Source organism: Muscardinus avellanarius (assembly GCF_963383645.1).
Source record: "Muscardinus avellanarius genome assembly, chromosome: 12".
Classification (NCBI taxonomy): domain Eukaryota; kingdom Metazoa; phylum Chordata; class Mammalia; order Rodentia; family Gliridae; genus Muscardinus; species Muscardinus avellanarius.
In genome coordinates, this window is record NC_137798.1 from 19,407,954 (window position 1) to 19,418,560 (window position 10,607).

The window sequence follows — 10,607 nt, forward strand, 5'->3', positions numbered from 1 at the left end:
GTTCCATCCCCAGACCCTCCCCCCAAAATAAAAAGGAGACCATGCGAACCTCAAGCCCTTTCCACTCCAACGCTGCCACGTTGCCTTTGTGTAGAATAAAGAGATTCACTTCCAAGATTACTATGCGAATTAAACTAAATAAAGCTTCCGGAATACAGTGAACATGCAACACTCAAGCTACTAAATAACTCGCTCCAGGTCACGCAATCAGTACCAAACTAGAGTTTATTACTATTTTTTTTAGTACTGGGGATTGAACCCCTCCCTTTTTAAAATTTGAAGAGGGTTCTCGCTATACTGCCAAGGTTGTCTTCGAACCAGAGATCCTCCTGACTCAGCCTCCCAAGTACGGGGTGTACAGACGTGCTCCGTGGCCACGTCCCTCCAACCCAGGATCTAAACTGAGGGTCTGTATTTCGCGTTGCTGGGAGCGTGTAGGTCGGGGATCTTTTCCTGGCTTCGATCCCTACCACGGTCAGTACGGGCTTTCCTTCCGAGCCGTGGACCGCACCTCAGATCAGAGGGCACACACCCGGCCTATTTATAAAGGAAGGCGCCTTGGGAAGATGTAAATCTTGCCGGATCTTCTCTCTCCTAGGCATTTCTACCCCCAAGCGCTCGCCCTTCATTCTGTCCCACGGCACTTCCGGGGCGGAAGTGACGTTTACCACGCGCCGGAAGTGCGCGTGCGCACCAGCCGGGAGGGCGCCGCACAGCTGGGCTGCGCCTCTGGTGGAGCGCGCAGCTTGGTGGGACCTTCTAGGCCTCGGCCAGCGGTGTCGCCATGACGGCCCAGGGGGGCTTGGTGGCCAACCGGGGCCGGCGGTTCAAGTGGGCCATTGAGCTGAGCGGGCCTGGAGGCGGCAGCAGGTGAGGCGCTCGGGCGAGCAGCCCCAGAGCGGTGGGACCTAAGCCTCAGGCGCAGCTCTCTGAAGAGGTTGGGTGGCACACAGATGTCACCTGGGGAGGTAGCATTTTCTCTATCGTGGTTACTTTTTCCTAAGGAAGCTTATTGCAGTCCTCCCAATAGGCAAGGGACTAGCGATCCCAGAGGGCTTGGTCTAAATGGATAGGTACACCTGGGGAATCTTTAATTCTATGATTAGTGAAACAGTTGAAATGCAAGTTTGAGAAGTTGGAGCTTATTAGTCTCTTGGTTTGGTTCTTTAGGGGCCGAAGTGACCGGAGCAGCGGCCAGGGAGACTCACTGTACCCAGTCGGTTACTTGGATAAGCAAGTGCCTGATACCAGCGTGCAGGAGACCGACCGGATCCTGGTAGAGAAGGTACAGAGGTAGAGATGTTACCCCTAGTCCTGAGGCCAGTCCTGAACCACCCCCTCTCCCAGGCAGCAGTTCTGTAGATAGCCCTTGTGCTGAATGTTTGGGAGCTAAATAGCTCGCAGTTAGTATTTACAGCTTACACCACAGCTTCAAAAGTGCTTAATAAATGAAAAATAAAAACATAATGTATAAAGTAGTTTGAAAATGATCTGTTGGTGACAGCACCTTGCAGTTAGTCATTGGTTTCTATTCTAGTTCCATAACACCACATAGTCTGTTAGGTTATTTTTCTTTCAAAACAGATTCCAAATCCCACTATTATTTCTTATTGCATTTATCATCCTAGTCTTACCCACAATCTCTCACCCAGGTCTTTACAAAAGACTTTAAGAAATTGTGTGTATGAGCCAGGTGTGGTGGTGCAAACTTGTAATCCCAGCATTTGGGAGGCTGAGATAGGAAGATTGCAGTTTGCGGACAGCCTCAGCTACTTAGGCCCTTTACAACTCAGTGAGACCCTATTTCAAAATAAAGAATAAAAAATAGGGCAGGGGGTATATATCAGAATGCCCCTGGGGTTCCATCCCAAGTACCGCAAAAAAAGTGTATGTGCACGTGCGTGTATATAATATATACATATATCGCATACAATTGTATATGATAACATGTATTATATAGTATGCATTATATAATCAATTCCAGCCGGACATGGTGGTGCATGCTTGTAATCCCAGTACTTGGCAGGCTGAGATAGGAGGATCACAGGTTCATGGCCAGCCTCAGCTACTTAGTGAGACCAACTTAGACCCTCTTTCAAAATAAAGAATAAAAAATTGGGCTGGGGCCAGGGGTGATGGCACATGCTTGTAATCCCAGCATTTGGGAGGCTGAGACAGGAGGATCGCGGTTTGCGGACAGCCTCAGCTACTTAGTGAGGCTTTGCAACTCAGTGAGACCCTGTTTCAAAATAAAGAATAAAAAACAGGGCAGGGGGTATAGCTTGGAGGTCGAATGCCCCTGGATTCCATCCCTAGACCCTCAAAAAAAAGGGCTGGGGGTATCATAGCTCGGAGGTAGAATGCCCCTGGGTTCATTACCCAGTGCCCCCCCAAATATACATATATAATCAGTTCCTTTGAAGTATAGTTTATATACAGTAAACAGCATTAAGGCATGGTTTCTTTTCCTTAGCACTACTGACATTTAGTGCCTAATACTTAGGGAACTTAACTGTAAGATTGGTATCCCTGGCATCTACTCATTAGATGCCAATTAGATTTTTCTAGTAGTGACAGCCAGAAATGTTTCCAGTATTACCACATGTCTCCCAGAAGACAAACTGCCCTCATTTGGGAACCTCCAATCTAAAGGATACAATCTGATGAGCATTAAAGGTTGTATACCCCCTTGAAACCAACACCATACCTATAGTCTCCAAAAGATTTCTTGTATCCCTTTCTGCAGTAGAATTCTACTTGGTTTTGTTAGTTTTTTTGGTGGTACTGGAAGTGGAACCCAGGGGCTTTCTACCTCTTGGCTACTCTCCCAGACCTATTTTATATTTTATTTGGAAACAGGGTCTCACTACGTTGCTGATACTTGTAAAACACAAGTTAGAGCGGGCATGGTGGCACATGCTTGTATCCCCGCACATGGGGGGCAGAGACAGGAGTATCATGCAGGTTCGAAGCCAGACGCTCTGGCTTAAGAAACCCTGTTTCCAAATAAAAAAGTATAAAGATAGGTCTGGGAGTGTAGCCCGGAGGTAGAAGGGTTTCCAGGAACCCCAGTACCACCAAAAAAAATAAAAATAAAAAAAAGATTGTTTCTATATATAGTTCCTCATTCATTCAGCATAAAAGCCAGTCCTTATAAAAGCTTCTGTGTTGTACAAGCTTCTTGTAGTATCTTTGGTCTCATCTGCTATGTTTCCATTGTTGACTCCACTCTACTCATAATGGTTTCCTTGTTGTTCTTGTGTGTGTGTGTGTGTGTGTGTGTGTGTGTGTGTGTGTGTGTGTGTGTGTGTGGTACTGGGGATAGAATCCAGGGCCCTTCTACCTCCGGGCTACACCTCTGACCTATTTTTATATTTTATTTGGAAACAGGGTCTCGCTAAGACCTTGCTAAGGCCTTGCTGAGAGCCTAAGTAGCTGAGTCTGGCTTTGAACCTGCGTGATGCTCCCGTCTCAGCCTTCCAAGTACAGAGATTACAAGCGTGTGCCACCATGCCCGGCTTCTTTGCTTTTCTTTAAAAAGATGCCTGCCAAGTTCCCATGACAGGCTTTTTGTTTTCCCCCATTCCTGGAATGCTCTTCTTTCAGATACTTCAAGACTTGCTTGCTCATCTCCTTTAGGTTTCTCAAAAGTTAACCTAGTCAGGCTTCCCGTTTTGCTTTGCTACTTTGCTTCTCCAAATAATTTATTTGTGGTACTGATAGATGATAATAGTTTTATTATACCCATCTTAACTACTTTTTTTTTTGTAGTACTGAGGATGGAACCCAGGGGCATTCTACCTCTGAGCTATACCCCAGCTCTATTTTTTATTCTTTTATTTTTGAAAAAGGGTATCACTAAGTTGCAGAGGGCCTAAGCATCTGAGGCTATCTGCAAACTGCAATCCTCACGCTATCCTCTGTCTCAGTCTCCCAAGTCCTGGGATTATAAGCGTGTAAGCTCCATGAGAGCAGAATTTTGTTTGATGTATCTCAAATGTCTGGAATGGCTTTGCTCTTTGCATTTCTCGCTCAGTCTTAGTGTATCTTAGTACTATATGCATGTGAATTCCACAACATAAAAATGACAGAGCTAAGCTGGGTGTGGTGGCGCACACTTGTAATTCCCAGTACTTGGAAGGCAGAGACAGGAGGATTGCAGGTTTGTGGCTAGCCTCAGCTACATAGACTCTCTGCAGCTTAGTGAGATCCTGTTTCAAAATAAAGGATAAGCTGGGCGTGGTGGTGCACGCTTGTAAGAGGCTGAGACAGGAGGATCCAGGTTCGTGGCCAGTCTCAGCTACTTAGTGAGACTCTGCAACTCAGTGAGACTGTGTATCAAAATAAAGAATAAAAAATGGGTCTGGGGATGTAGCTCAGAGGTAGATTGCCCCTGGGTTCAATCCCCAGCATCACAGACAGACAGACAGACAGACAGACAGACACACACACACACACACACACACACACACACACACACGATAAAAATAGGGCTGGGGACGGAGCTCAGAGGTAAAATGCCCCTGGGTTTAATCCCCAGTACCACCAAAAAAAAAAAAAAAAAAAGCACAAAAAAACAGAGCTAAGCCAAGCTAGGCATGGCAGTGCACACCTATAATCTCAGTACTTGGGAGGTTAAGACAGTTGAGACCGGAGGATATCAGGTTTGAAGCTAGACTCAGCAACTTAATGAAAGCTGGGTGCGGTGGCTCACTCCTGAGTATGTGGGAGGCTGAGACAGGAGGGGAGCTCACAGGTTCAAAGCCAGTGTTGGCGGCTTAGTGAGATTCTCAGCAACCCAGTGAGACGCTGTTTTCAAGTAAAGAATAAAATCGGGCTAGGGAGGTAGAATACCAGTGGGTTCACTCCCCAGGACAAAAAGAAAATGAGACGATATATATATATATGTGTGTGTGCATATATATATATATATATATATATATATATATGCACACACACATACACATACATATATGATATATATGATATATACACATATATGTATATATATATGTATATGTATATTATGTGGTGCTGGGAATGAAATTCAGGCTCTTTAACTGCGGGCTACACCCCCAGACCTCATTTTAAAAAATATTTTATTTGGAAATAGGGTCTCACAAAAATGCTGAGAGCCTAAGTAGATGAGGCTGGCTTTGAACCTCCGGGATCCTCCTGTCTCAGCCTTCCAAGTACTGGAATTACAAGCTTGTGCCACCACACCATATGGCTATGGCTGGGAGTATAGCTCAGAGGTAAAATGTCTCTGGGTTCAATCCCCAGTACCCCAAAAAGTTTAGCTTTTATTTTGACCTTAAATATTTAGATTTATTTTTTTGTACTGGGGATGTACAGGGGCCCTTTTTACTCCCAGCCCTATTTATTTATTTATTTATTTATTCATTTATTATTTGTTTTGCGTGTCTGGGGATGGAACTCAGGGGCATTCAACCTCCCAACTACGCCCCCTGCCTTATCTTTTATTCTTTATTTTGAAACAGGGTCTCACTAAGTTGTGGAGGGCCTCACTAAATAGCTGAGACTGTCCGTGAACCGGATCCTCTGGTCTCAGCCTCTCAAATGCTGGGATTACAAGTGTGCGCCACCGTGCCTGGCTCTTTTCTTTATCTTGAAACAGGGTCTCATTGAGTTGCAAAAGGCCTCACTAAGTAGCTGAGGCTGGCCTTGAACCCGGATCCTGCTGTCTCAGCCTCCCAAGTACCGAGATTACAAACTTGCGCTACTGTGCACGCTACTGTGCACGGCTGATGGAACCCAGGGGCATTCTACCTCCAAGCTACACCCCCAGCCCTATTTTTTATTCTTTATTTTGAAACAGGGTCTCACTGAATTGCAGAGGGCCTATGTAGTACTTGAGGCTGGCCATGAACTGGGATCCTCTTGTCTCAGCCTCCCAAATGCTGGGATTACAAACATGCACCACCATGTCTGGCTGTACAGTGCATTTTAAAATTTCTAAATATTTATTTATTTTGCGGGTCAGGGGATGGAACCCAGGGGCATTCAACCTCCCAGATACAGCCCTGCCCTACTTTTTTTATTCTCTATTTTGAAACAGGGTCTCACTAAGTTGCAGAGGGCCTCACTAAGTAGCCGAGGCTGTTTGCGAACCGCAATCCTCCAGTCTTAGCCTCCCGAATGCTGGGATTACAAGCGTGTGCCATCACGCATGGCTTAAATTTCTAAATATAAAGGATTTTTTAGTTATCATCTTGTGATTGATTTCTAGCTTAGTTACTTTGTTAAGAACATGCTTTGTAACCAGGTGTGGTGGCGCACACCTGTAATCCCAGTGCTTGGGAGGTTGAGATAGGAGGATCGCACAGGTTTGAAGCCAACCTCAGCTACTGAGTGAGGCTCTCAGCAACTTAGTGAGACCCTGTTTCCAAATAAAGTATAAAATAGGTCTGGGAGTATAGCCTGAGGTAGAAAAGCTCCTGGGTTCCACCCCCAGGACCACACTCACACACACACCAAATAGAAAAAGAAAAGAGAAAGAAAGAAAAGAAAAAAAAAGAAAAGAATGACATCTGGGAATCTTCTGTGGAAAAGAAGATATAGTGATGGTATACTGATGGTGAGACTATTTTACTTTAATAGAAGAGAGAATTTCCTTTGACAGCATGAAGAAAGGTGGAGTTGGTGGAATTGAGGAGTTAGCTCATTCAAAAGCAGGGAATGGGAATTGCGGCTGGCCATGGTGGCACATGCTTTTAATCCCAGTATGTGGGAGGCTGTGACAGGAAGATCACGCAGGTTCCCCAGCCAGCTTCAGCTACTTAGGCCCCTGAAACTCAGACCCTGTTTCAAATTAAGGAAAAAAAAAAAATGGGCTGGGGGGTGTAGCTTGGAGGTAGAATGCCCCTGGGTTCAATTCCCAGTAACACATACACACACAGGCAGGAAACTGGAAATTCTATGCATTTGACTGTAGCTTCAATGGTATAGTAAATGTGGACTGAAGGTAGTGTTCAGAGGTTAAAATTGTGTTTGTTTTAGCGCTGCTGGGACATCGCCTTGGGTCCCCTCAAACAGATTCCCATGAACCTCTTCATCATGTACATGGCAGGAAACACTATCTCCATTTTCCCCACAATGATGGTGTGTATGATGGCCTGGAGACCCATTCAAGCGCTTATGGCCATTTCAGCTAGTAAGTATTCTTGAAATAATAACCCTTGTCTAGGTTTTATAAATTAGTGGCATATTCTTAGACACAGCTCTTGGCTAGAGGGTGTGCAGGGTGGTATAGTGGTGGCATGAAGGAGAAAACAATGCCTATCATGGTATTGTTTACCTTTAGTGGTCTTATTTGCCATTTTATTTTAGGTCTGTCTATATTACTCTATGGTTGGTTTGACTCATATTGAAAAAGTTGTTCTGGATTTTGACAGTTTCTTTTACCTCAACAGCTTTCAAGATGCTGGAGAGTTCAAGCCAGAAGTTTCTGCAGGGTTTGGTGTATCTCATTGGGAACCTGATGGGTCTGGCATTGGCTGTTTACAAGTGCCAGTCCATGGGACTACTGCCTACACATGCATCAGACTGGTTAGCCTTCATTGAGCCCCCTGAGGTAAGGCAAAGAAAAACTGAATTTGGGACAGTTGTGATGTATAGTGAATAGCTGACTCATTTGATGGTAGGGAGTTAAGAGTTGGTATTAGAATTACCAGGCATGGCGCTGCATACCTGTAATCCTAGCTACTTGCAAGGCTGAGGCAGGTGGATAGCAAGTTTGAGGTCAGCATGAGCAACATACTAATAAAAACACAAAATGTAGGGGGGCGGCTGGGATGTGCTCAGTGGTAGAATGTCCTTGGGCTCCACATCTAGTACTTGGGTGGGTGGGGGGAAGAAGAGTTGGTATATATTAGAATTTTTTTTCCTCCTGGTACTGAGGATTGAACCCAGGGGCATTCTACCTTTGAGCTACACCCCTAGCTCTATTTTTTATTCTCTTTTTAATTTATTCTTGTGTGTGTGTGTGTGTGTGTGTGTGTGTGTGTGTGTGTGTGTGTTACTGGGATTGAACCCATGGGCATTCTACCTCTGCTAGCTATTTTAAATCTTTTTTTGCCCTACTGGGGATGGAACCCAGGGACATTTTACCTCTGAGTGACACCCCCAGCCCTATTTTTTATTCTTTATTTTGAAACAGAGTCTCACTGAGTTGCAAAGGGCCTCACTAAATAGCTGAAGCTGTCTGTGAACCGGGTCCTCCTGTCTTAGCCTCCCATATGCTGGGATTACAAGCGTGTGCTACCACGCCCGGCATTTATTCATTATTTTGAAATAGGGTTTCACTGAGTTGCAAAGGGCCTCACTAAGTAGCTGAGGCTGTCCTCAAACTGCGATCCTCCTGTCTCAGCCTCCCAAATGCAGGGATTACAAGCATGCGCCCCCATGCCCAGTTTCTTCTTCTTTTTTTGCAGTACTGGGGATGGAGCCTAGGGGCATTCTACCTCCAAGCTACATCCCCAGCCCTATTTTTTATTCTTTATTTTGAAACAGTCTCACTGAGTTGCAAAGGGCCTAAGTAGTAGCTGAGGCTGTCTGCAAACTGGGATCCTCCTGTCTCAGCCTCCCAAATGCTGGGATTACAAGTGTGCACCACCATACCCAGCTGTTCTTAATTTTTGAAACAGGGTCTCACTAAGTTGTGGAGAACCTCACTAAGTAGCTGAGGTTGGGCACAAAACTGTGCTTTTCCTGCTTCAGTCTTCCCAAGTACTGAGATTACAAGTTTGTGCCACCACTCCCAGCTTACAATTAATTTCTTAAGTAATAAAAGCCATTAGGAGTTTGGAAGATTTTTGTGTGTGTGTGTGTGTGTGGTAATGGGGGTTAAATCCGGGGGCATTTTACTTCCAAGCTACACCCCAGCCCTATTTTTTATTCCTTATTTTGAAACAAGGATCTCATTGAGTTACAAAGGGCCTCACTAAGTAGCTGAGGCTGTCCCCAAACCGTGATCCTCCTATCTCAGACTCCCAAATGCTAGGGTTACAAGCGTGAGCCACCACGCCCAGCTTCCAGCCTTATTTTTTGTTCTTTATTTTGAAACAAGGTCTCCCTAAGTTGCAGCAGGCCTCACTAAGTAGCTGAGGCTGGCCATGAACCTATGATCCTCCTGTCCCAGCCTCCCAAGTACTGGGATTACTGGAAGTTATTTATTTATTTATTTAGTGGTACTGGGGATTGAACCCAGGGGCATTCTACCTCTGAGCCTGTAGCTTCCCTGAGCCCTGTTTTATTCTTTATTTTGAAACAGAGTTTCACTAAATTGTGGGAAGTAACTGAGACCTATGATCCTCTTGTCTCAGCTTTCCAAATACTGGGATTATAAGCACATACCTGGCTTGAAAGTTAGTTTTAATGATAAGGCAAAATAGTGCTTGTGATTAAAGTGTTAAGTAATTGGTAGGAACTCAAGAAGTTATTTTAACACTCATTCACCACATACCTGTTTACTATTTCTTTCAGAGAATGGAGTTCAGTGGTGGAGGACTGCTTTTGTGAACCTGAGAAAGAAGCACCTGGTGCCTAAATTTTGGGGGCTCAATTACATTTTTCTGTAAGCCCATTGACTTCTAAGTATACTAATTCTTAAAATAATATCTTGTTGAATCAAAAGGCTTTTTTTCTTCATGGTAAGGACACAGATTCTAGAAAGATAATGGACATACTTTTTACAAACATAAAGAAACTATACCACACCCCCGACTGAAAATAATATAGAAAACTTTATTTATGTTTACAGTACGGAGCAAAACAACAAACAAAACCAGAACTCTATGTAAACAAAAGAATAGTTGCTGCTAAATCAAGAACCACAGCAGCGTCTTCTTTCAATAAATTAAATGGGTGAGAACAATGCTTACAAAATGTTTCACAAGTTTCCCTTAAATCTATTTCTCTTAATATTTCACTTCTATTTAACACAAGTTAGAACATAAAAATTCTGTTGGAGACACTTGTGGAAGGTATGAGAAACTAATGCTGGATTCAAAATATACATGATGAAAAGAAAAATAAACCAGAAAAAGGAGCACATAAAATATGCTTACAGCGTAACTGTTATTTTAGTACCCACAGTAAGGAACTTTTACTGTTTGGGGGATGAGGGTTGATGGGATTCGTGGGACCGTACAAATTGGAGGCCATGAAAGATTAAGTGATCTTTCCCCGGCGAAGAGGAAACTGGCAGGCAGATGCTGCAGTTCTAGCTTCAGCTTTTAAGATAGCTATGGAAGGCAGAGGGCCAGCAGTAGGAGAATGGATACCATAACCTGCCCCGTAAAGTCATAGGCAAGACTTAAAAGCTGGGTCTTAGCCAAAAGGCAGGAGGTCTCTCTCCCTTTGAAGCAGAAAGACCCTCCCCTAAGGTGCATTTTCTCATCAAGTTTTCGGTATTGCTTTATTTGCAGTGATTAAAAGAGATAAGACATTTGCAGACAGACAACATAAGCAACACAGACATGAAATGCTCCAGACAGATGAGTGTAAATCTAGCCTAATAACCACTTTTCCATGTAACAGTGATTTCGTTTTTGGGAATAAAGTAGTGGCTCTATTAATTGCCACTA

The 10,607-nt window shown here is 44.2% G+C and overlaps 1 protein-coding gene across 2 annotated transcripts; it reads left to right on the forward strand.

Annotated features, from left to right (window-relative positions):
* Nucleotides 1–784: 784 nt before the first annotated feature.
* On the forward strand, nt 785–9,599 carry EMC4 (ER membrane protein complex subunit 4; the record flags this gene model as incomplete). 2 transcript variants are annotated; one of them, XM_080707741.1, is made up of 5 exons in its annotated part: nt 785–870; nt 1,171–1,285; nt 7,021–7,174; nt 7,434–7,594; nt 9,505–9,540. In XM_080707741.1, 5 exons carry the CDS (start codon nt 785–787, stop codon nt 9,538–9,540), a joined length of 552 nt encoding a protein of 183 aa, XP_080563867.1. The 2 variants fall into 2 exon arrangements, with proteins under 2 accessions (XP_080563867.1, XP_080563868.1); XM_080707742.1 differs by lacking the exon at nt 7,434–7,594 and having other exon boundaries at nt 9,505–9,599.
* Between the last annotated feature and the right edge of the window lie 1,008 nt (nt 9,600–10,607).